The 25,450-nt window shown below is 50.1% G+C and overlaps 1 protein-coding gene across 2 annotated transcripts; it reads right to left on the reverse strand.

Annotated features, from left to right (window-relative positions):
* Positions 1–1,206: 1,206 nt before the first annotated feature.
* Positions 1,207–25,371, reverse strand: PELP1 (proline, glutamate and leucine rich protein 1). 2 transcript variants are annotated; one of them, XM_057716072.1, is made up of 18 exons: positions 24,932–25,371; positions 15,636–15,700; positions 15,144–15,249; positions 11,267–11,416; positions 10,957–11,028; positions 6,488–6,547; positions 6,033–6,183; positions 5,729–5,858; positions 5,511–5,598; positions 4,963–5,051; positions 4,769–4,885; positions 4,502–4,649; positions 4,201–4,360; positions 3,438–3,493; positions 3,088–3,294; positions 1,954–2,950; positions 1,472–1,527; positions 1,207–1,350 (listed from the first exon to the last, which is right to left on the reverse strand). In XM_057716072.1, the coding sequence occupies exons 1-18, from the start codon at positions 25,178–25,180 to the stop codon at positions 1,258–1,260; spliced, it is 2,994 nt and encodes a 997-aa protein (XP_057572055.1). In that variant the 5' UTR covers positions 25,181–25,371; the 3' UTR covers positions 1,207–1,257. The 2 variants fall into 2 exon arrangements, with proteins under 2 accessions (XP_057572055.1, XP_057572054.1); XM_057716071.1 differs by having other exon boundaries at positions 1,472–2,950; positions 24,932–25,364.
* Positions 25,372–25,450: the final 79 nt, after the last annotated feature.

Here is a 25,450-nt window from a genome sequence, read left to right on the forward strand (position 1 = left end):
AGAATCCTTACATCCCTGGGATAAATCCCATTTGATCATGGTGTATGATCCTTTTAATGTGTTGTTAGACTCTGTTTGCATGTATGGGATCTGATTATATTGCAAAAGCACCCCACCTACCCTCTTGTTGTGGCTTCTTTGTCTTTGTATGTAGATTATCTTTTTTGGTAGGTTCCAGTCTTTTTCGAGGAAGATTGTTCAGCAGTTAGTTGTGATTTCGGTGTTTTCCTGCGAGGAGGTGAGCTCAAGTCCTTCTACTTCACCATCTTGTCTCCTCCCTCGGGGGGGTGGGGGATTTTTTTAACTCCTACTAATCTTCCAAAAATTAGCTCAAATGTCACTTCTCAAAGAAGCCCTTCAGGATATGTGCAGTTGGGAAGTCACTCCCCTTTCTGCATTTCCAAGGCACTTTACTTATGTTCACAGACAATGAAAAACATCATGCAACATCTACCTCAAGCCCATAAACCCCAATACACTCTCACCTACACACCTCTGGGTTGATGCTCACACGTGCATCTCAACAAGTGCTAGAGTATAGTCTATAAATGCTAAAAGGGCTCAGACACTTGCTGGGGAATGTCCAAACCTCAAGAGTGGGTAGGAAGGCCAGGACTGAGCTTGCCAAATTCCTGCCAGGGAGGTGTTGGGCAGGGATGTTGTCACTGGAAGGACCAGGCCCAGAATAGAGCTCATGCCCTGTACCCACAATGGATGCCCCTGTAATTTGGGATGCCCAGGGTTCCAACTCACAGAAGTCAATGACTAATCATAATTTTCTAAACGTCCATCACAGTCAGTCACTCAGCCTGCTCTTTCAGACCAAGGGGTTCTCTGTGTGTGTGTGTGTGTGTGTGTTTACACAGGTTCACTCACTAGGACCCTTAATCCATAAATGTGCCACATATTGCCACACCTGGCTTACTAACAGAAGCAGGGCTACTTCCTTCTCCTCCTCCAGGCAACCCAGCACACACTGTGCATCAGCAAGAGCAGCAGGCAAAAATTCTAAACTTCCGACACTGACACTGAGCAACGGGACAGGCCTTTACCCCTGTAAATCAGTGGCTCCTCTTCCGGACAGTGAAGCTAACAGAACAGCCAAGGACACGTTTGGGGAACCATATGGGTTCGTGACAAGCCCGCAGACATTTGGGTTCTGGCTGGGGAGACTGTGGTGGCACAAGGCAGAAGCAGCAGTCGCTATCCAAGGACAAAACTTTATTGGAAACAAGAACTTGGCTGTGTGGGAGTGGGCTAGGAATCAGGCTCTGTGGCAGGTGGTGGCTTCTCATCATCAGGGGGGCAATCGATGAAGTCTGCCAGCATGGCAGCCGTGTCATCCTGCTCCTTTTAAGGACAAAGACATAAAATTCACACACACATACACAGAAGAGTAGGTCAGGCTGTGCGAGCAGCTACCGCCCCTACCACCCCTTCCCACCTGAGCCGCCCTCCCTTTCCTGCTCACCTTCTCCTGGAGAGCTGCCGCCTCTGTCTCTGTCTCCATCTCTTCTGTAGATGCCTCTGGTGGGGGTGGTACCGTGTCACCCCCACCCTCAGCCCCCTCTTCCAGCAGGGTTGGGGGTGCAGAGGGCTCCTCTTCAACAAGCTCCTGAGGAGGTGGTACCGTGGGGGGGCTCCCCTCTTCCCTTTCCACCTCCCCCTGGGAGGGGAGCACCTCAGGGGCCAGCGTGGGGGCCGTCTCGGCACCAGGCCCCTCCTCAGCCCCCGGCTCCTCCACTTCCAGCAGCAGCCCAGGCTCGGGCTCGGGCTCTGGCTCTGGCTGCACCTTGGGGGACTCGGCAGGGGGCAGAGCCGGAGGCAGGCTTGGGGGCGCAAGCCCTCCTTCCTCCACCTCCCCGCCCGCCGGTCCGAACTCCAACTCTTCCACCTCTTCCAACTCTTCTTCCTCCTCCTCGTCCTCGTCCTCTTCCTCCTCCTCTAACTCACCTTCCTCTTCCTCAAATTCCTCCTCAAACTCTTCCTCCTCTTCCTCTTCAAAATACTCTTCTTCATCCTCCTCCTCCTCTTCAAAATCTTCCTCCTCCTCCTCCTCCTCCTCTTCCTCCTCCTCCTCCTCTTCCTCCTCCTCCTCCTCCTCATCACTGCTGTTGATATTAATAACTGTGAGATCTTCTTCCAGGGCTGGGGGTCCTCCTCCACCAGGAGTCCCTTCAGGGACCAACTGGGGTGGTGGGAGGGTCACAGGACCAGGAACAGGAGGGGGAGGAGGGGGAGGGAGAGGCCCCGGGGCTGCAGGCAGCTCTTCTGGCTCCTCCTTGGCTGGCACAGGAGGGGAGGCTGTTGGTGGCCCAGCTGGGGCTACAGGAGGGGGTGTGGTACCCGAGGGGGGTGGGGGCGGCAGGGGTGGCAGCCCCTCAGGCACGATCACCACACTGTCATCAGAGTCGCTTTCCAAGGAAATCTCCACATCAGATGCCTCCTCCTTGTCGTAATGGACAAAGGCTGGTCTGGGGACTCTCCCCCCAAAAGTTTCATCTGGGGGTATAGTAGGTGGAGGAGTGCCACTAGGGGCAAGGACGGGGTCCTCAGTGGAGGTTGCCCGGTGGTTCTCAGGGCCAGGAAGGAGCCGGGGGGGTACAGACACCAAGCCTGGGACAGAGAGGCCTAAGTGGTTGGCTGTGGCTGGAGGTCCAGGGCGTGCCGGGGGCATGGGGCCCACTGAGGGCATGGGGCCCGCTGGAGGCACAGGGCCCGCGGAAGGCATGGGGCCCGCCGAGGGCATGGGGCCTGCGGGGGGCATGGGACCCACTGAGGGCATGGGGCCTGGGGGATGAAAAGCTGGAGCCCTGAATGGAGATGGAGCCTCAGGAGGGGGAACTGGGGCAGGGGTGGGGCAGGCAGGGCCCATGGTCTGCAGAGGAGGAACCCGGGGATGGGTCAGAGCCGCACAGGTCACCAGTGCTTCTGAGCAGAAAGAGGAGACCTGAGGAGGGAAGAGAGGGTGAGAGCGAGCATCAGGGATATGGGCCTTCACGGCACCAGGCAGGCAGCAACGACCAGCATCAGAAAGAAGAGAATCCAGGAACCCAAGAGGTGGATTGGGCCCCACTCAGCAGTTACCTCAAGGCTGTCTTCTCTCTGGCCCAGGGAGAAGGCCTGCAGGGCACAGGCGAGAGGAGGCGGGCAACGAGGAGAAGGCGCCAGCAGCAGAGCCAGCAGCAGGCGGTAGAGCTCCCGGCGGCAGCGGGAGCTGGTGTACGGAGAGCTGCCTAGGACCTCGCCCTGCTGGACGCTCACGACCAGGGGGAGGACCAGATCATGCAGTCTCTGGAAAGGACAGACAGCACAGCTGGAGATGACGCCAAGGCGACCCAACCCTTCTCCGGGGCCTACTCCCAGGTCTGGACGAACCCCTACAGGCACAGAGCAGTGGCCCCTCTCCACCTCCATGGGGCCCAGGCTCCACCCACCCGGTGAGTCTCCTCCTTGATGAGAGGCCCGCACATGAGGATGGTCCGGCTGAGGCCTGGGGAAGGAGACGCATGTAAGAGGCAGGCAGCTAATACGGCAACGCGCCAGGGCCTCTGCAGCGCCCGGCCCCCAGGGGAGCGCCCTGCTCGGCCCCCGTCCACTGCAGGCAAGTCACGTCACTCCTCTAAGTTGGCTTCCTCAACGATAAAATGGGGATCATAAAGGTACCTCTACTATATAAGGCTGTTGACATTACATAAATGAGATAGATGATGGAGGTACAACATTATAAATGTGCATTTACATATTGGGGGAGAGCTGGCACTTTCCTTCACACAGAGGTGGGGTGAGAGGGCAGTGAAATACACGGGACCCAAAGGAAAGTCACTTCTGCTTCCAGATCAGCGACTGTGTCAGAAGCAGGAAGCCGCACTGAACAGCCTGCCTGGGGGAGTGTAAGCTCCACAGGGCAGGGATTTTGTCCTCTTCCTCCCCCCACCCTCTCCTCCTAGAACAGCACTTGGCATGTGGAGAGGATGCGCAAAGACAACTGAGACCCTGTTGGGGCGGCGTCAACACCAGCACCCCATCTGATAGCAGGACCCAAGATTCCACCCGCAGCCCTAGGGGTAGCATAGCTTCTCCGCAGGCGCTTAGCTGGGTCTGCGTTTTTTCCTACACCCTCCACCGCAACAACCGGTTTGGGGCTATCACCCCAGGCCACCCCAATGCCCCGAGGTGCAGGGCACAGGCCTCACCCACCTCTCAGCGCAGCTGCACACACGTCGCTGTTGGCATTGCTGTCCCCTTTCCGGTGGCTGGGCGGGGCCATGGCCTCCCCCATATCCAGCTTTAGCTTCTTGGGGGCACTGGGCTTCCCAGTCTGCAAACCCCCATCAGGGCTCCCCCGGGGGCTGCGCAGCTGGCGGGGGAGGGGAACAGAAATCTCACACACCAGCCAACAGGAAGGCAGGACAATCAGGAGGCAGCGTTTGGTGACGAGGCTGGTGGGGACAAGGGGCGCAGGATGGGGTCCTGGGATAGGAGCAGAGGCCTCACTCACCTTGAGGGTGTCAGCCGGTGGGGAGATGTCACTGAGCAGGTGGGTGAGCAGGGCCTCGCCCGAGGCTCCCCCCTGAAGCACTCCCGCCGAGGCCCCGCACACCTGCACCCACAGCTCCAGGACAGCGTACACCTTGGTCCGCATGGTGCTGTGGGGGGAGCAGCGTGCAGCCTGTGAAAGGGAGTCGATGTCCCAGCCCCCTGGCACCCCCGCCCACCAGCACCCCTCACCCTCCCTCTCCTCTTTATTCTCTTCCCAGATGGTCACCTGTAAGGCCTCTCCTGGCCTGGAGAGAGGCTGTCCCTCCCAATGCTCCAGGCATTGAGGACCTGGGGAAGCAGGCGGCTGACGAGGGCCCCAAAACGCAAGAGCCGGCCTCCACACCTGGGGGTGAAGACAGAACAGTGACCCAGCTCCCAGCACGCCCCAGGCCCCGCACCGCATCCTCCCAACCCACTCACGCGAGGATGAGTGCAGAGAGCAGGCCCAGGGCTTCGAGGTGGAGAGAGGGCAGCAGCAGCAACCGCAGGGGACCATCTCCAAGCAAACTCTGCAGAAAAAAGCAGCAATGCAAGGAGTGGGGGAAGAAAGTGAGACAAAGAGTAACGGAGACAGGATACACACGTGTGACCAGATCCACGCGAGCACACAGGTAAGGAACCCACGCCCAACCCCCGCTCCCCCAATGACGACAAACCGCCCTCTTCCTCAACAGACCTGGAAGGAGGACGAGGGAGGGATGGCTGAACCTCTCGGCAGTGACTCAGCTGACCCCCCCACCCCAGCTCACCCTCCCCTGGGGCAGCATCTGCTACAAGGGTTCCTGCAACACGGGAGCGAATCCACGCTGACGTGCGTGTGTCGGGGGCATGGGAATGAGGGCACCTGGACGAGGTAAGGAGCTGGCCGGGACGACCTCAGGGCAACACCGCTTTGGGAGCCCACACTGCTCTCCCGGCTGCCCTGGATCCTGGGCAAGGCCTGTGAACCAGGGACAATCTCCACTCACAATGTTCTTGGCACTGACGCTGAGGGTCCGGCAGATGAGATCCAGGATCTCCTGCACGGGGACGGACACGGGAGCCCCAAACTCGGAGCTAAAGAGAATCAGAGCAGGGAGACCCTCAGCGCGGGGTCCCCAGGGTGACCCCACGCCCCCTCAACCTTCCTCCTCCGGGTGAAGACAACACCCATCTCAGCCCCTCGCTCCCTCCGGCACTCACACACCTGAGCAGGAGTCCTAGGCAGCGGGCCAGCCCGGAAAACCTCTGCCGAAGCCGGAGAAGGACATGGGCATCGCCGTCTTCTGAAGGGGAGAGCAGTGTCTCCACCCCAGGGCCTTCGTACTGCATAGGAGCTAGACAGAAACACAACCATCTTCACAAGCCAGGTCTGTCTGCCATCCCCTCCTCCTTCATTCTGGTGGAGGACCTGCCCACATTCTAATCCCTTTTGCCTAGAAATCAATGGCCCTGCCTCTCCGGACCACCCCCCTGGTTCATCACCACTGACCACCAGCCACGGTCCCTACCCGTTTCTGCTCCCTCGTACAGGGCCCCAAGCAGGCTGTGCAGAGAGGCCAGCAGGCTGTGCAGCTCCTGCTCCCAGCTGTCCGTGTGCTTCAGGCCCTGGGAGAAGCCGGCCCCTAGAGAGGGCAGCCGGGAGTAACACTCACAGGCCAACTGCAGAAGAGAGATTGGAACCCTGGTCAGATGGGAATCCAGCCCAGCCACGGAATCCCAACCCCGCCATTGCCCAGGAAGACGGAGATCAAAGAGAGCTCTGAGGGAAAATGGGAGGGACGACGGGGCAGAAAGACACAGATGGAAACACGGAGGCAGAAGTCACGACTTGTGTTTACTGCGTATGTTAACAGGGAGGGGAGTGAGAACACGGTCGAAAAGCAGTAACAGAAAAACGAAGAAAGAGAGGTAAGAGAAACTCCACTCAGACCCCAGGCTCTCCATCACCCTCCTTTCCCTTTACCTGTTGGAGCTGAGGGCTCAAGGCATCCACCCGAGACAGGAAAAACGAGGCCAGCTTGCCCTGGATTGGGGGAAAGAACGGGAGAGGCTGATGAGTCAGCTCCAAGGGCCAGAGACGTACACCCTGCCCATTCCCAGCAGCAGGCTTGAAGCCCAGAAACTAAGGCCGTTTTCTTCCCCACAGACAGGGAAGCACTGCACTCTAAGGCGCCTCACGCCTAGGAGCAGACATGCTCTCGTGGTAGAAAGACACCCTGAATGTGGATCTCAGCCTTACCTCCCTGCTCGAGGCCTGTGCCCCACAGACAACTGCGCCCCCTCCTGGCAATTTTTGCAAAATGACCGTCATCTCCCTCAAGCTGAAAGGACACAGCACTGAAAAGAAGCCACCTCCTCGCCCCACCTCCCTGCCAGCTCAGATAAGAAGCAAGGGTCCGAGCTGGGAGCTGTGGCACTAACCAGAGGTGCAAGGGCAGGACAGGGTGGAGAGAGAAGGGGAGGCTGCCCAGCAGCACTGGGGCAGCACACGGCACAGCAGCAACCTGCCCCTTAGCCAACAGTACCCACCCTGCTACGTGCAGGCGCCGGCGCGGGAGTGCTACCTGGGGCCCCATTTATCCGGGGGTAGAATCAAAGGGGCCTGTGCACATGGAGGGGAGATTTTTTTAAGTCATTTTCACTAACCTGTAAATGAAGTGTAATTTTTTTTTTTTTTTTACTGTAAATGTAGACAAAAAGCCACAGTAGTATTAGGACCTCTGTCAATGTCAGCAATCACTTATTTTCATTCGACGTTACATAGCTGTAAACAGTATCTTGAATTACCATTCACGTGCGTAACTAATGTGAAACTCAGGCAGTTATCAGACCTGCTGCTGCATCCTGTTATCTGACATGTTAATAAAGCACGTTCTACTCTACCACAATTGTTTAAAATACATATTTCCTCAGAATCGGTTTCCCTTGCAATTCCATGTATTTTATGGATTTAAAAACATTCGGAAAAGAGGTCCACGGCACAAAAAGGGGGAGAACACTGAAGTAGAAGAGGATTTCCACCTTCAGTGGGTGTAACAGCCAGGAACACAAATGTGTGGAAAATAATAACCTAGAACCAAAGAGGGAGGGTCAGGAGAGACTGATGCCGGGAGGCAGGACTGAGCTGGGCCTGGGAGCAAGGGGAGGGCCCGGATAAGGAGACTGAGGCAGACACACTGTGAGGAGAGCCGCAGACTCACACGAGGCCCACGGAGAGGCAGGCTGGGGCTGGGACTCCCAGCCTGGCGTGTGTGGACTTCATCAGGGGACCAGGGCATCGCATGCACAAAGATGAGACAAATCAACAGTGGCACCAGGCGCACAGCAGGGGCCTTACGGGAGGAAGCACGGAGAACTGGCAGCGTGTGTGGTTCAGAAAGCAGCCCTCCAAGGGCTCCCTGCCATCGTCCTGTGGCAGAACCACATCTGGTTTCCCACGTTCCACTGCTCGTTCCCATGAGACGAGCACTGTTACAGCTGACCCCAGGGCAGGAGAAGGCCTAGAACCGTTTCCCTTGGGACTTGGAAAGCACGTTCATGTCTGGTGTGGTAGGGTTCTGAACACTTCAGACCAAAAACAGCAACCACCCACAGGTCTCCTGATTCGCCACGGATGGTAGTTCTTAGAGTCGCCAAACCCTCATCTACAGTGGCACTCAGCCCTTTCAGCCAACTTACTGCTCACACTTTCCCTAAGACTCTGACTCAAAAAGTTGGGCTGGGGCCACCAGAAGTCTGCTTATGTGACTGCCACCAAGCAGAGAACAGGGACATGGCTCTGACCACAAGTCTACCCCAAATGGCCTGCAAAGCAAACCAAAGTAATGGCTCACTTGGAACATTTCACTTGAAACGCAAGCACGCGTGCACACACAGTATGTCCTGGGTATCTCTTAAGAGAAGGGTGAGTCTTCCCACCCATTCCAGGGAACGAATATTCAATTTGTCGAGGAGGAGAGGTAAAGCCTCACAGGACTGACTTCATGGACTCAGAATGCTTGAGATACCTCATTTGGGAGGAGTGATCCTGAGCCTGGAGACTTCAACTGCCCTGGGAGCTTCTGGGGGATGGAACAGAGAGCAGATAAACACTCCAGTCATCAGTTCCCTAAGTACTGGTCTGCAAGACATTCCAAGGACAAACTGCCCCTGGGGCCTCTGCATAAGACAGATTCTCATCCGCCATGTTGGCAACAGACAAAGCCAAACTCCTCAACAGAGGGAGGTTCTCCAGATGACACTGTATTCTTCGAGAAATAAAGACATACACACCCTGTAACAACCTATGAAAGTCCTGTTGTTCAGTTTGGAGGGGGCACTCAAAATGCAGGCCATAACTTCAAAAACTACATGTCTGACAAAAGGCTGTGAGTTATAGATGAATTCTCCTGACTGCTCACAATGAAAATTAAGGGGCACCAGCAGAGGACTCACAGGCAGTCCAGTGTGACTACTCGGATCTTGACCCTACAGGTAACACACAATTCTCCCTCCATTTTCTTGGCCGGGGTGGGGGGAGATGCAGGTAAGTATGGAAAAGCCCAAACCAAGCTGAATCAAAACAGGCATATGCAGTAAAACCTCACATACTTTCACCAATGAGGGGTCAGAGACAAAGATCTATCCTGTGTAATTTGAGAAGCTAATCTACAGAGCATTTTAGAAGAAAGGCAGTTTTACTAAACTTAGTAAACTTTAGTTAAAAAAAAAAAAACTTCGTAAAATCCCCAAGTTACTCCAAATGCCTCTTGCCAAAGTCCTGCCCTGCTACCCAAAGATTCTACTACCTTCCATGAGTGGCATTTATATGAAAATGAAGCATCAACCAGGACGTGACCCTGTGTTCACTGAGAAACACCATCTGTTCCAGGACTTTTCAAATACTGCAAGAAACCAGTTACGGAAACCCCGGCAAGGACCACTCCCAGACCACGGCACACGTGCCCACAGAGCTGCACGGCAGGCTCACAATCCTTCCCAGGCCACTAACGACGGCGTCAGTGTGGAAGCTTACCTGTCAATCCTGTCCACGTTCTTAAAAGCGCCTGGGGAGTTTGGTTTGGTGGAAAAAACACGGGCACGAAGGGCAAACAGTTCTCACTCACACCCTGGTTTTACAGCTACCAGAAACATAGGCTTGGGTCAATCAAACCCTTCTGGGGACTTCCCTGGTGGTCCAGTGGTAAAGAATCCATCTTGCAATGCAGGGGACACCAGTTCGATCCCTAGTGAGGGAACTAAGATCCCACATGCCAGGGGGCAACTAAACCCACGTGAGCAACTACAGAGCCCACGTGCTCTGGAGCCCACGTGCTGCAACTAAGATCCAACGCAGCCAAAGAAATCAACCAACCAACCTCTGGGCCTGTTTCCTCCTGTTAATTTGGTTCCACCAACTCTAAAGAATTACTGTAAAATGAGATGACACATCTTAGACACACGGCAGAGTGCCTGGCACATGGCGGGTACCAGTTCCCTTTCCGTTTCTTTTACTTTCTTGGTCATAGAACCATGTGATCTTACTTTCAATATAATTTGAATGGCAAGCTCCCCCTTAATTGGTAATACCGAGTATAGTGTTACCAATTATTATGACTAACCACATGAGTCATACAAAAAATTATTAATTTGCTGCTAATTCCAGTTCACCATAGATTTGTGCTTCCGAGAAAGGGCATGCCCAATGGTTTGTCAAGCAATGATGAGTATATCAAAACAAGAGAGAACATCTAATTGACAAGAGAACAGCTATTTGTTCTTAGGTACTAGATGACATCGAATTATTCTACAAACAACAAATGTGCCAATTCCAAAGGCCTTTAACTGTTACCTGCTTTGGCAGAATTTGATAACCATTCATATTTGTTATTGTATCTCCTTGAAAATAAGATTCTAATTCTTTTACTGACCTCCTTCCTCCTGCACCTGAGCCACATCCACCCTGCCTATTTGACCTAATAAGGCCCTGCTGTACAGCCATCTTTTTACAGCCACAACAGTTCGGGAGACAGGGTGGGGAAGTGACAGAGGGAGATTAGTCGGGAATATAAGGAGAGAGAAGCGCTGGGGAAGTTGATATAGGGAAGTAGTAAGTTAGGAAGGCTTCCTGGAGGAAATTATAAGAGCCTTAGGAACAAAGTAAAACAGGATGATAGAAAAATGGGCAGCGCATTCTGGAGGTACAGAGAAGGCAGGGCAGAGAGAGGAGAGAGTCCGGGGGTAAGAGCCTGGGCTTTGGCATCAGGTCTTAGGCAAGTTACTTAATTTCTATTTCTTTAACTATGAAGATTAAATGAGAATGCATTTAAAGCTATGAGGTGGCATAATTAGACCTGTGGAGATAGGCACTTGGAAATCTCAGCATCAGAACTGGAGGTAAGACAGCTATCAAGGTTTATGTTGGTGGAAAAAGGAGATTCCATGACCACTTACTTTGAGAGATCCACATGCCCGAGGAAAATAGGTCATACAAGCCTTCATTCCTTCCAATGCTGAGAGCTCACACTGTGGGAAAAACAGAAAGTGAGGTAGAGGCCAAGAGCCCAACGCCCCAGACCCCATCTCCACCCCACCAACCCCTCAGAGTCCCTTCTCCTTATACTTTTTCTTGGCCCCGCCCTCTTCTCGCTTCTTCAGTCCTATTCCCCAACTGCTTCCCATCACATTCTTCAATCCGGTGGGTGTAAATGAGGGCAAGCGCTGCAAAGGGCCAAGGGGCAGGGGTACCAGGGAGGCGTCTCACCTCTGGCCTGAGGCCCAGCAGGGAGGTGAGAAGGCCAGGGAGGTGGTTCATGGAGATGTCCCGGAAGAGTGCAGGAAGCTGGGCCGCGTAGCGGAGTAGGTCCCTCAGCACGGCCACAGCCAACTCCATCGTGGGGGGCGGGTCCTGGGACTAAAGAGCAACAACACCCCATGCTCCCAACCTCACCTTCATGGTCACCAAGAAGAGAGAGGTATGACAACATGGGGCTTTTGACAAACACCACAGTTAACGTCAACATTCCCATCAAACCCACTAGGGACAGACTGTATTAGATGTGAAGCATCCAAAGTAACACAGTTATCTACAGAAAAGACGTGTTCACATTTTAGTACCGTGGGTGTCTGGAGTCCTAGGAATTTGGCGGGAAAAAAAGTAACAAGGCCATACTTTAAAGGTCTGACTGTCTAGACAATCTTAAAATCTTCTTGCTCCATACATTTCCCTGTTAGGAATGGAAAGAAGCACGTCTCGGAGCCTCCCCTCCACCAAAAAAAAAAGGTCTCAGCCAAAACAAAACCGCCACATCTCACCAAGCTTGCTTCTGGCTGGCTCAAGCCTACCGTGGAACTCATGGAGGAAAACAGTTTGAATTTAGAAGGACTTTCCTAGAAAATTAACATGTATCTAAGGAACAAGCATTCAGCACATTACCTCCTGCTAGACCAGAGGCCATGTGTCAATGAAATAATAATGCTTGTTGGAAAGTCAGACTTGGTGGGCCTACCAACCACAAACAGGCCTCAACACTGTCCAGCAACCTACTGCATCTCTCACTGGTTAACTCTCTCTGCTATGCAGCCCCTCTCCCAGCACCATCACTTCTGTATACCTAACCTGCAACTTCAGAGAAACCTGAAGCCCAAAGATGGGAACTCCCTCAGGTTCCCACCACCAACTGAAAACTCCATCTGCATCTTCATCCTTACTCCCCTTCCTCCCGTCTCACTAGAGGAGGTGCTCCTCCCATCCGAGGACAATCCCTCCTTGGTGCTTCAGATACTCTCCCCTCCCTTCTTCTCAGAACCTTACACTGTTAACTGGTCCCCTCTCTCCAATCCCTCTCAAAAGGATTCCTCCTACTGGCTTTTGTACATGTTCCAATCTCTCCCATCCTAAAAAATCCTTCTCCTGAACCCATACTCCACTTACCCAATCTCAGTTGTTCCCCAATTTCTCTCCTTTACCAGTCAAGCCAGATGTCTTGACAGAACTGCCTATCTTCCCCATTTCCTCTCCTTCTCCCACCTACTGCTCATCCCGGGGCACTGTGGCTTCAATGTCCACTGCTCCACTAAAAACACTTTCACAGTCTCATTACCCTTGAGTTGCTAAATCTGATAAAAAAAATATTCAGTCCTCATCTTATTCCAGCTCCAAGAACATAAAGAGAAATGACTCCTCCCGCTTCCCTGCAGTATTTGGATGCCACCCAACCCACCACCCTGGCTACCTCCTTTCTGCTGCTGTCCTAATCTCCTCTGTAAGCTCATCCTCCTCTGCCTGACTCCTGACTGCGCAGCACGTCCAGGTCCCGCCTGTGTAAGTACTCACCTTGCTCATCTGAGCCTCATCCTCAGCTGCCACCTAAATGCTGAGGATTCTTCCCTTTCGTAAAACATACTGACTGAAGCCCCCAGCCTCTGAACCCTCGGGGTTACACGCTGAGATATCTGCTCACTTCCACACACACGAGCTCAAGGGTATGCTTCCTGGGGGCCTCTACTGAACGCCCAGGGCCATACACATGGTATTTTCACCACTCCTCTGGGAACCTGGCTGTCTTCCAATGTTCTGATACCCAGGAGTCATCCTGGACACATCCTTCCCTGACGCCATTCCATCATCAGGACCTGTTGTCGACTTTGCCTCTAAATCTCTCCTGAAATCTCTTGGCCTCTAAATCTCTCACCCACTTCTCATCAAGTCTACAGCCACCGCCCTAGTCCAGGCTATCATGAATGCTCTCCTAGGTTACCTTAGTACCTTCTTCATGGTCTTTCTGCCGCCATTCTGGCTCCTTTCTAATCCTGTCTCCACAGAGCAGCCAGAGCAGTATTTTCCAATGGAAATTTGATTACATCACCACCACCACCTCCTCCTCCCCCCTACTCAAAACCTCCCATGAATTCCCACTGTTCCAAGAATAAAAACCAAACTCCTTAACATGCCTTCAACACCACACACGGCCTGGTCCCCATCTACCTACCTCCCCAGTCGCCTGTCATCAACCCCAGCCATACCTTCCTGCTTATAATTCTTCAAACGAGTCAAACTCCTTTTCTCTCAGGGCTTTTTGCATGCTAAGAACACTTAGAAAACTTTCTCAGGGACTTCCCTGGTGGCGCAGTGGTTAAGAATCTGCCTGCCAATGCAGGGGACACGGGTTCGAGCCCTGGTCTGGGAAGATCCCACAAGCTGCAGAGCAACTAAGCCCATGTGCCACAACTACTGAGCCTGTGCTCTAGAGCCTGCTGCGAGCCACAACTAATGAGCCCACGCTCCCGCAACTACTGAAGCCTGCGCACCTAGAACCCGTGCTCCACAAGAGAAGCCACTGCAATGAGAAGCCTGTGCACCGCAATGAAGAGTAGTCCCTGCTCTCCACAACTACAGAAAGCCCACACACCAACAATGAAGACCCAACACAGCCAATAAATAAAAATAAATTTATTTTTAAAAAAAGAAGAAAACTTTCACAGCCTGATTCACTCCCCATTCACTCATCGGTTCAGAAAAGCCCTCCCTAAACCACCGACCCTGACCACCACCACCCACGCCACCCCAGTCTGGGTCAGAGTCTCTCATTACTTGCTCTCAGAGAACTATGTGCTTTACCTCCAGAGCACCTACCGCACTTCATCTTTCCACACTCGTTGTATAATTATTCTCTTCCACTAGAACACGGATCAGCAAACTATGGTCTGTGGGTGCCTGTTTTCACACACCCACAAGATAAGAATGGTTTTTACATTTTAAAGGGTTGGAAAACAAACCAACAAAGAACAACAGAAACCATGGGAATTCCCTGGTAGTCCAGTGGTTAGGACTCTGTGCTTCCACTGCAGGTAGCACGGGTTTGATCCCTAGTCAGGGAACTAAGATCCCACATGCCCTGTGGCACAGCCAAAAAAAAAAAAACACACAGAAACCATATGTGGTTTGTAAAACCTAGAACAGCTAGAAAGTTTCCCATCTCCTGCAAGACTCTAAACACCTGAAAGCAAGGTCCAAGTACATCTCACCACCGGAGCTTAGCACAGTCTGTCATGTGTGCCCAGAACATGCTTGTAGAAGAACTAAGTGGAGATGTCATCAAAGGATGTAAAAGTAGAAAAAAATTTAAATGTTAAAAGAGGAAGAGAGGAATGGGGAAAAAAAAAATCGGGGAATTCCCTGGCAGTCCAGTGGTTAGGACTCTGCACTTTCACTGCCGAGGATGCAGGTTCAATCCTGGTTGGGGAACTAAGATCCCACATGCTACGCAGCACAGCCAAGAAAATAAAAATTTAAAAAAAAATTTTTTTTAATAAATTAACTAATTTTTAAAAATCAAACATCTGGAAAAAGGAGCTTTAGAGAAGTTACTCATTAGAAAAGTGAACAAGGAAGTGAAACAGTCAGAGGTTACAGTGTGTGAAAGGTCAGATGAATTAAAATAACCCACTAGATAAAAATATCAAAATGTTTAAAAGGATGTTTCTATCTGAAGCTTATGCTCCCTGCTAGAAAGAAACTGCTTCTAATTATTCTATCCTCAGAACTAAATGTCTAAGCCCCAGAGATGTACCATATCCAGAATGGAGAATCAGGCACGGCTGGGGGAGGCGGGGAGGCAAGGCAGCAGCCGAATCCTTACCTGCAAGACCTGCTGAATGCTCCGGAGCCAGGAGACGCAGTGCTGCTGGAACATCTCCGTGGGGCTCTCCCCCACCAGCAGGGACAGCAGACACAGGCCCTCAAACCTTGTAAGAAAGAGGTGAGTGACAAGTGGCTGGTGGCGAGATTGCAAAGAAAGCGATTCATAGCCCTTTACTCTCACTGGCTAGAGTAAGACATCACCTCCAGATCCACTGTGGCTTCCAACCCCTCAAACACTTGGAGGACTTGGGAGGTGTGGGCAGCAGGGAAAGAAGGGAACAGAAGTGGGGGTGGGGGACCACAGGACACCTGGAAGCTAGACTAGGTGGGGTTCAACACAAGTGAACTCATGAAAAGAAGCAAACCCTCCACCTTCCTGGGAATGGAGAAATCTCCTGAATCCATGGGGTGGTGACAATGGATGAACAGATGGACAGCCCTCTTCCTAAAGAAATATCTCCCTGGAGAGAAAACAGGGTTAAAGACTTACCGAGTTTTGATAGAACCAAGACGTGCATTACTGAGACCCACCAATGCCCCAACAGCTGAAAGGTTCTGGAGGAAAGAAAACAGTGAAGTGAGTCAGGAATAGGATGCTAAAGACACAGGACTTCTCCAAGCCCTTCCCTGCCCTGGCATTTTTGAAGCCTTTTCTGAAGTAACACCTCCTTTGAGACCGAAAGACCATTCCTCTAGAGGCCTTCAGCCTTTGCCCTATTTTCAGTAGGTGACACACACAGCAGGCTGTCCCCGAGGCTGCTCAAGTTACATTTCACCTATCCCCTCCCCCACTTCCCACCCAACAAATTAGTGCTACCCAGAGGGCTAGACAGCCCAACCCATCCCAGCTACAAGACTTCAAAGACAGGCTCCTTCCAGTTTCCCTAGACAGCACCTAGTGCAGAGGGCCATCACTAAATGCTTGTTGACTGGACACTATAAAATCATCTGATAGATACCCTTCTTCCTTCACCCCAAACAAATCCTCCTCCTCCTATTCCTGGCTTCCTTCAAGCTGCTAATGCCAACATAAATTGAGTCAACCAGAGCCTCCTTCCCACACATTCTGGGAACCCTGGAAGAGGTCTCCTTCTCAGTTATCCCACAAGTAACCTCTCCATCCCCTGAGTGGCCAGACTCCTCTGGCGGCCCCTGTATCTCCCTAACCATACACATCACTCATTCTTTCAACAAACACATCCACAGAGTCAGATGAAGGAATACAGAGCTGAATAAAATAAATAAGGTCCCTGTTCTCATGAAGGGAAATGTTGATTCACTTAATAAACATTTATTTACCTACTTCATGTGAGACATTATTTGAGGTGCTGGGAGCTTATATTCTAGTTAGATGAGATAGAAAATAAACAAATGACCAAATAAGAAATAGCATGTTGGAGGGTGCTCGGTGCTAAGGGGGGAAATAAAGTAGACTGAGGAAGGGAAGGAGCGCTTGGAGTAGGGAAGGGAGACAGCATTTTATGTGGAGTGGACACAGGGCCCCCTCTAAGGCCATCTGAGCAGAGGAAAGTGAGAGCAAGACGTATTGATACACTCACACGCACTGATAAGAATATAAAATGGTGCAGCCACTTTGGAAAACAGCCCAGCAGTTCCTCAAAAGGTTAAATATAGAGTTAACATATGACCCAGCAATTCCACTTCTAAGTATATGCCCAAGAAAAATGAAAACAGATGTTCTCGTGAGAACTCATACACGAACATTCACAGCTGCATTACTCATAACAGCCAGAAAGGGGAAACAACCCAAACATCCACCAACCATGAATAGATAAACAAAACGTAGTATATCCACACAATGGAATATTACTTGGCCATAAAAAGGAATGAAGTTCTGAGACATGGATGAATCTTAGAAACATTATGCTAAGGGAAAGAAGCCAGACCCCAAAAGCCACATATTGTGTGATTCACTTCTATGAAATCATCAGAGTAGGCAAACCTATAGAGACAAAAAGTAGATCAGTGGTGGCCTAGGGCTTGAAGGGCAGAGAGGGGCTGTGGGTAAATGGGGAGTGACTACCAATGGGTATAGGCCTTCCTGTGGGAGTGATGAAAATGTTCTAAAATTGACCGTCGTGATGGCTGCACAACTCTGCAAATACTAAAAACTGTGGAACTGTACATTTTAAATGGGGGAACTGTGTGTATGAATTATATCTCAATAAAACTGTTAAAAAAAAAAAAGGCATACTGATAACTTTTGGTTGTTCCAGGCAGAGAAGAGAACAAGAGCAAAGGTTGTGCGATGACAGCACACAAGGCGTATCTGAGGAACAGCAAGGAGGTAAACTGTCGCTAGAGGAGAGTGAGCAGGAGAGAGGAGGCCCCGGGAGCAGGGTGGGACCTTGTGCAGTCTGTATAGGGAACCGTGGACTTTCACTCTGAATAAGATAAAAGCCATGGGGGAGAGGAGAACTGGGTAGAAAAGGGATATTACTTGACATAATTTATTTTTTAAACCACATCCACAGGGACTTCCCTGGTGGCACAGTGGTTAAGAATCTGCCTGCCAATGCAGGGGACACGAGTTCGAGCCTTTGTCCAGTAAAATCCTACATGCAACTAAGCCCATGAACCACAACTACTGAGCCCGTGTGCCAAAACTACTGAAGCCCGTGCACCTAGATGCCCATACTCCACAACAAGAGAAGCCACCAAACTGAAAAGCCCACACACCGCAACAAAGAGTAGCCCCCGCTCACCGCAACTAGAGAAGCCCTGTGCAGTAACAAGGACCCAACGCAACCAATAAATAAATAAATTTATTAAAAAATAAAATAAAAATTAAAAAAATAAAACACAACCACAACACCTGAGCTGCCTTGTCAAGAAGGCAGAAGCAGACAGAAGTAGGAGGCTAATGTAAGGATCCAGGAGAAAGAAGAGCAGTGTAGAGAGCATGGCACGGTGGGCATACAAGCATCACATCCTGGTTATACTCTGAAGGTAGAGCCCACAGGATCTGGTAACACACTGGATATGGGTGGGAGATAAAGAAAAGAGGCAAAGATAATTGCAAAGATTTTTGCTTGAGCAGCTAGAAAGATGGAGTCGTCACTAAGCAGGGGAATACACAGAAGGAGCAGGTTTGGGGGTGAGAATCAGGAGTTCCATTTCAGATGTTAAGTCTGGGATGTCTAACATGAATGGAGATGCCAAATAGGCACTGGGTAGCTAGGTCTAGAGTTAGGAGAAATCCTGGTTAGAGTGTGGGTTTGGGAAGTTGTCAGTCATCAGACTGGATCACCTCACTGAGGGACTGAGTGTAATTAGAGGAAGAAAGCAGTACTAGGACTGAGTGTAAATAGAGGAAGAAAGCAGTACTAGGACTGCTTTCTTGGGCACTCAAACACTTCAAGGTCAGAGAGGTGAAAAGGAACCAGTAAAGAAGGCTATAAAGGAGTGACCACCTGCAGTAAGAGGAGAGTCAAGAGAGAGTGGTATCCCAGAAGCCAAGTAAAGAAAATTTTGCAAGAAAGGAGTCAACTGTGAGGACCAAAATTTGACCTTTGAACTTGACATCTTGATGGTCACTGGTAACCTTCAAGACTTACCATGTTACCTGGTAAAGCAGTATTTCAGTGAAGTGATTAGGCGAAAAGCATAAATGGGATGAGTTCTAAGGGATGGTTATAAGGGTAATGATTCATTCAGGGAAGAATCTTTAATGGACACTAAAAAAAAGCAGGTGAAAGGGTAACAAGACACAAAATCACATAATGTCCCCACAGGAAAAAATCGTAACTTCATAATGAAGAAACTTGGCAGATATCACCTTAACCCATGATCAAAGTTAACATCACCAGTAATGGGACAAAGAGACATTATGTGTCACCTGATACGATGCAGCAAGAATGTCACACATCATTTCTGCAATTTCCCTGCCAAAAATGAACAACGTGAACCTAATCATCAGAAAACAGCAGACAAACCAAGCTGAGGCATAGCCTATAAAATAACTACCCTGTACTCTTCAACAATGTCAAGATCGTAAGAAATTTTTCTTTTGCTATAAAGGACACCTTCAGCACGACTGACAAAATTAGAATAAGATCTATAGGTTAAATCATTTATTGAATCAACGTTGATTTTCTGATGTTGATGATGGAACACGGTCATGTAAAAGAAGGTCATCATTTTTAAGGAAATACACACTGAAGTATTTAGAGGCAAAAGGGCATCATGTCTGCAACTTCCTCCTTCGTGGACTCAGAAAAAATAAGCAGAAAATGATACAACAAATACGCATTTAAAATCTTGATGTTCACGCACCATAACTACTGAAGCCCGCACACACTAGGGCCCGCATGCCACAACTACTGAGCACTCGTTGCTGCAACTACTGAAGCCCACGTACCTACAGCCCGTGCTGCACAACAAGAGAAGATACCACACTAAGCCTGCACACTGCAACGAAGAGTAGCCCCGGCTCACTGCAACTAGAGAAAGCCCATGCGCAGTAAGACCCAACACAGCCAAAAAATAAATTAAAAAAAAAAGTTGACATTCCAAGAATCTGGGTGAAGGGTATATTCTTTCAAATTTTCTATAAATTGTAAACCATTTCAAAGTAATTTTATTTTTTTAAAAAGAATGGGGGGACTTCCCTGGTGGCGCAGTGGTTAAGAATCCGCCTACCAATGCGGGGCACATGGGCTCCATCCCTGGTTGGGGAAGATCCCACATGCCGTGGAGCAACTAAACCCATGCTCCACAACTACTGAGACTGCGCTCTACAGCCGGTGAGCCATAACTAGAGCCCGTGTGCCACAACTACGGAAGCCCTCGAGCCTAGAGCCTGTGCTCTGCAACAAGAGAAGCCACTGCAATAAGAAGCCTGAGCACTGCAAGGAAGAGTAGCCCCCGCTCGCCGCAACTAGAGAAAGCCTGTGAGCAGCAACGAAGACCCAACGCAGCCAAAAATAAAAAAAAAGAAATTAAAAAATAAAAAGAATGAGAGAAAGTCCAAGTGCAAACAACACTTTTGTGGAGTTTTGCCATAAAGAAAAGCAGAGAAGTGGGGCAGGAGCTGGAGGGGATTTTTTTAAAGCGGTTGTGAGCTATATGCTGATGAAAATGACCTAACAAAGAGGGAAAAGCTGATGATGAAGAAGTGGCGAAGCAACGGACTTGCGTAAGTGGAGAGGGGATAGATGTCATGTACAAGCAGAGGGCTGGCCTTAGTCGGGGCATGGACCAGCTCACCCCTAATAACGGGAGGGAAGGCACAGCATACGGGCACAGACACAGGTAAGCTGGCAGATGTGGTGAAATGGTAAGTGAGGTTATCAGCCAAGAGTGAGGATGGAGAGAAGTAATCAGAGGTTGTCCAGGAAAGCGGAAATGTAACAGGATTGCTAGGCAACACTAAGAGTCCACTTGAGATGACGATGGCCATGAATTTAGAGACAGACCAGCCAGGATACATGTTTTTCTCCAGCTATACTGAGCTGTGCAGGTGCAGGCACCAAATAAACAAATTTAACATAGACGGGGTGTTGCCAGGCAAGTACAATGAAGGGAGAAAGGCAAGGAAGTGATTATAATGGAATTTAAACAAAATAAGAAGAGAGAACATGCCAGATAATAAATAACTGAATTTATTTCAAATAGTGATAAATGCTAGGAAAGAAGCAAAACAGAATAATCTGACAGAAAATGACTGGAATGGGAAGGACCACTGTATTTTAAAACAGGGTGCTCAGGAAAGGCTCCTCTGAGATGGCGGCATTGGAAGCTGGGACCTAAACAAGCAGCTCACTTCCCCAGGAGTTTCCAAGCAAAGAGTGAAGGAACTGACGAGCAGTGGCCTCAGCTGCTGCAGAAATGAGATCAGCCTGGGTGGCTGGAGCACAGTGGAGAAGGCCAGGAGTGGTGAGGGGAGGTCAAGAGGCCAGCAGAGGCCACACTATGCAAGGCCGGTGCAAAAAGTTACTGTATGGTTTTAAGCAGGAGAATGTTCTAATCTTATTGGTATTTTTAAGAAGATCACTGCCTACTGGCTACAGAATGGGACAGTACAAACCCCTAGGGACACAAGGCGGAACAGACACTCTGTCCTTCAAAGTATGTGCAATTACAAGGGAAATGATATGTGGGATTTGCTTTAAAATGCTCCGGTGGCAGGGGAGGTCGGAGGCAGAGTTGGGAAAGTGGGAATGAAACAGGACTGGCAAAATCTTCACTGTTAAATCTGGGTGATAGAGACAGCCCCAGCGGGAAGGGGGGTGGGGAGGTATTCAAAATACTACCTTCTCTACTTTTGTGTCATCTGAAATTTTCCATAAGTTGTTTGTTTTTTTAACTACACACAAAAATAAAACAAATCAAAGCCCAGTTGCGTGGGTATGGGGGAAGGAAGTTGAGTGTATATGTAAAATGAATAGGTGATTTCCATATGGTGTAATTAATAAAGAGCAGCTAATCATAGGTGGTTTGGAAAGGTTTCCCAAAGGCAGTAACAAACAAACACTGAGCTGAAAAGATATGGGGGGTTGTGGTGGGGTGGGTATGGAGAGGCAGCAAAGGGAGAGATTCTAAACAGAGGACAGTAAGTGCAAAGGCCCTGAGGCAGGAACGCTCAGGTGCTTAAGAATTTTAAAAGGCAGCAAACAGAATCAGAATTTTACAAGCAGGATCAGCTACTGTGTGGGAAATGGATTAAAAAGAGCAAGACTGAAAGCAAGGAGACCAGTTAGGAGACCAGTTGCTATAACGCAAGCCAGAAATTGTGAGCTGTGCTAAGGTAGTTCCATTTCGGAACTACTGAGTTCACAGTACCTCTGGGAAAGCAAAGTTAGTGATTAAGCTTAGATAAATGGCCCAATCAATGGATCTCTCTCTCTCTCAAGCTCCAGGCCTATTTACTTACCTTCAATTCTCATCTCAATAAAACTAGTATTCTCTGAGAAAAAGGACATCTTACTTATTTACCTAAAGATGAGGAATAGTAGCTAACATATAACAGATACTCAACAAATGTTTGCTGAATCAAAATCTACAAGGAAGGGACTTCCCTGGTGGCACAGTGGTTAAGAATCCGCCTGCCAATGAAGTGACATGGGTTCCATCCCTGGTCCAGGAAGATCCCACATGCCGCAGAGCAACTCAGCCCGTGCACTACAACTACTGAGCCGGTGTGCTGCAACTACTGAAGCCCACGTGCCTAGAGCCTGTGCTCCACAACAAGAGAAACCACCACACTGAGAAGCCCAAGCACCGCAACAAAGAGTAGCCCCGACTCACCACAACTAGAGAAAGCCCACGGACAGCAACAAAGACCCAACGCAGCCAAAAGTTAAAAAAAAGAAAAAGAAAAAGAAAAAAAATGGTAACATTTATCATGTATATTTAAAATACAAAACAAAATCTACAAGGAAGTAAAGGAAACCCACCACACAGTTCCATGTTCTGAGAACTCAATACAACAACACAAGTAGAAAAAAAATTCAAGGCAAGATATAACGCAAAAAATACTAGGCAATTTAAAGGGGTTTCCCACATCACCCTTAGCTTCTTTACTCAAAATTCTTCTATGGGAAGGGAGGGTGGGGAAAGGATGAACTGGGAGTTTGGGGTTAGTAGCTATAAACTATTACATATACAATGGGTAAACAAGGTCCTACTGTATGGCACAGGGAACTATGAGGATGAGTCAAAAATTATCCGCACTCTAGTTATATTAAAACTTCTGTTGGCCGCACCGTCTTATAAGAGCTTTCCGTTCTACTCTCTCCCCAGTCACTGCTGTGCAGGTGTGAACACGTTACATCAGTTCATTTGTAACTGCGGTGCGAGCAAAAAGAAGAGCAGCGTGCAGTGATTTGTTTTTTGTGATCTGAGGGTATTCCTGGTGCCGTTATTTATCGGAGACTGTGTGTACAGTACGGAGAAAGTGTTTTGTCATTAAGAAGTGTGTATGAATGGATAGAGAAGTTCAAGGAAGGTCATACAAGTGTTAGCCATCAAGAAGGAGCCAGATTCACTTCTCATGAAGTGAAGACAGCAGTGCATTCATGGCTCGCAGCTCAGCCTAAAACATTTTTTAATGAGGGAATACAAAAGCTTGCTGACAGATAGACAAAATGTATTGAAAAGCAAGGAGATTATGTCGAAAAATGATGTGTCTTTTCTAAAAGTTAATTAAAATAAATTCTACAGCCAGAATGTGGATAATTTTTGACTCACCCTCACATATTCAATATCCCAGGATAAACCATAATGGAAAAGAATATAAAAAAGAATGTATATATGTGTATAACTGAGTCACTTTGCTGTACAGCAGAAATTAACACAACATTGTAAATCATCTATACTTCAATTTTTAAAAACGCTTCTAGACTTTAGATACAAGAGAAAATAAGCCAGACATTAAGTTCATGTAGCTCGCCTTGAGGGAGGAGGGGAGGACTTGAAAGAGATGAAGGAAATCACACATTTACAGACAGAATAGATAATATTTCAGAAATACTTAGGAACCACATGAATCACAGGAGGAGAACTGGGCTGAGATACCAGAGGCACAGTTCTGTCACCCTCAATGAGGACTAATGTTACTATAAATAAATGTGGTCATCTCTGATAAATTCGGGGCTAAAATTACTGAACCACCCAGCAGGTTGTGACAACCCTCTTCCTGGAAGGAAGCATAGAGCTGGGAAAGTCCTAGTAACAAAGCCTGGACAAGGAAGACCTCATGTATATGGGTCTTGAAGGATGGGCAGAATTTGGGGGAGGGCTGGGGGAGAAGATGGAGCACAGGAGATAGTATTAAAGGTGAACCTACCATAGGTTAGACAGTTATGTCTTCTTAGAATCTGGGCAAGATGATGGGGGTTCAAGCCAGGATGGGGGCAATGGGAAAGATAGGAAAGGAGTGGACAGATCTGAAATCTACTTATAAAGGATAAAATCAAAAGGACTTGATAGACTGCATATAGAGGTGTGTGAGCAAGAAGAAAGTGTTTAGAATGATATCTGGGTTTCTAGCTTGCAGGACTGAAGGATGTTAGATTCCACTTTGTGTACAATCCAAAGGACCCTTCTGAGCCAGTCTACAAAGCGCTGCATGACCTGTCCCCTGCCTACCCACCTCATCACGCCCACTCTCTTCCCCTCCATCTCTGAACCCCAAGCACAACGCCCTTCGTTTCAGTTCCTACCAGAGGACCTTCCCACTCGAGCTTTCCGCTGACTGAACCGCCCCTCCCATTTTCTTCCCCTACCCAAACCCCTACTCATCCTTGGGGACCTCAGCTTAAACTCCAATACCTCAGGAAAATCTCTGCAATTTTCCTGATTCGGTTAGAGGTCTCTACTATACAATTCTCAAAGTGTTTCATAACATTTTGTTCATCGCCATGGCGTCTATAACCGGAGCGCCCGGGATTCAGCCCTCGGTAAGAGCTCAGTAAGTATTTGTTGAATACGTCCATACACCCAGTCGAAACAATCCCCAAAACAGGTACTCCCGGGGGGAAAAGAAGCTAAACATCATACACGGGGCCTGGGGTCAAACCCATTCATGTGTGTCTACCGACAGCCTAGCAGTGAGGCCCTCCCTCTTCCCTGGGTTTCTGGTACTCAGGGCTGATAAACGAGAAGTGCGTGAATCTCGTCCAGAGTGATCCCTGGATCCGCCTTCTGCCCCCAGCTCTCCTGCCTTCCACCTCTCCACTGCAGCTGCACTGCACGGAGACCCCGCCGCACAAAAGCTGCGCCAACCTTCCAACAGGGCCGCGGGCCTGAGCGCTACAGACTCACCTGGGCCCCGCCCACCGTCCCATGGAGCCGCAAGAGGCACATGAGCCCTGGCAAATGTGGGGCCGAGCGGACTGGGGGATGCACCGGAGCGACGGTGGACCCCGCTCGAGGCTGCAGCAACCCCGACACGCTCTCCAGCAGCAGCAGGCGGAGACGCGGGCCCGAGCTCACCGCCGAGAGACCCCCAGTGCCGCCGGGAACCCCAGGCGCGGAGCCCGCAGAGGGCCCGCTAAGAACGGCTGCCGCCATCTTCACCGGGGCTCTAGTGGTGGCGTGGCGCGATGACGCAAACACACCGCGACGGACGCCTCGAGGGGAGGGGGCGTGAGGACGGGGCCCTCGGTCCTGCGCTTAGGACTCCGCGCGTCAGCCGGGAGGGAGCATGCGCGGCGTGGAAGGGCCGGGGCGCCGGGGCCGCGGGTGCCTAGCTCCCGGGATGTCAAGGCCTGGCCGGTGGGCCGGGTCGAGGGTGGGCCGGGGGCGGGCCCCTGGCGCTTAAAGAACACGTGATCGGGACTA

Source organism: Hippopotamus amphibius, chromosome 17 (genome assembly GCF_030028045.1).
Source record: "Hippopotamus amphibius kiboko isolate mHipAmp2 chromosome 17, mHipAmp2.hap2, whole genome shotgun sequence".
In the NCBI taxonomy this organism is placed as follows: domain Eukaryota; kingdom Metazoa; phylum Chordata; class Mammalia; order Artiodactyla; family Hippopotamidae; genus Hippopotamus; species Hippopotamus amphibius.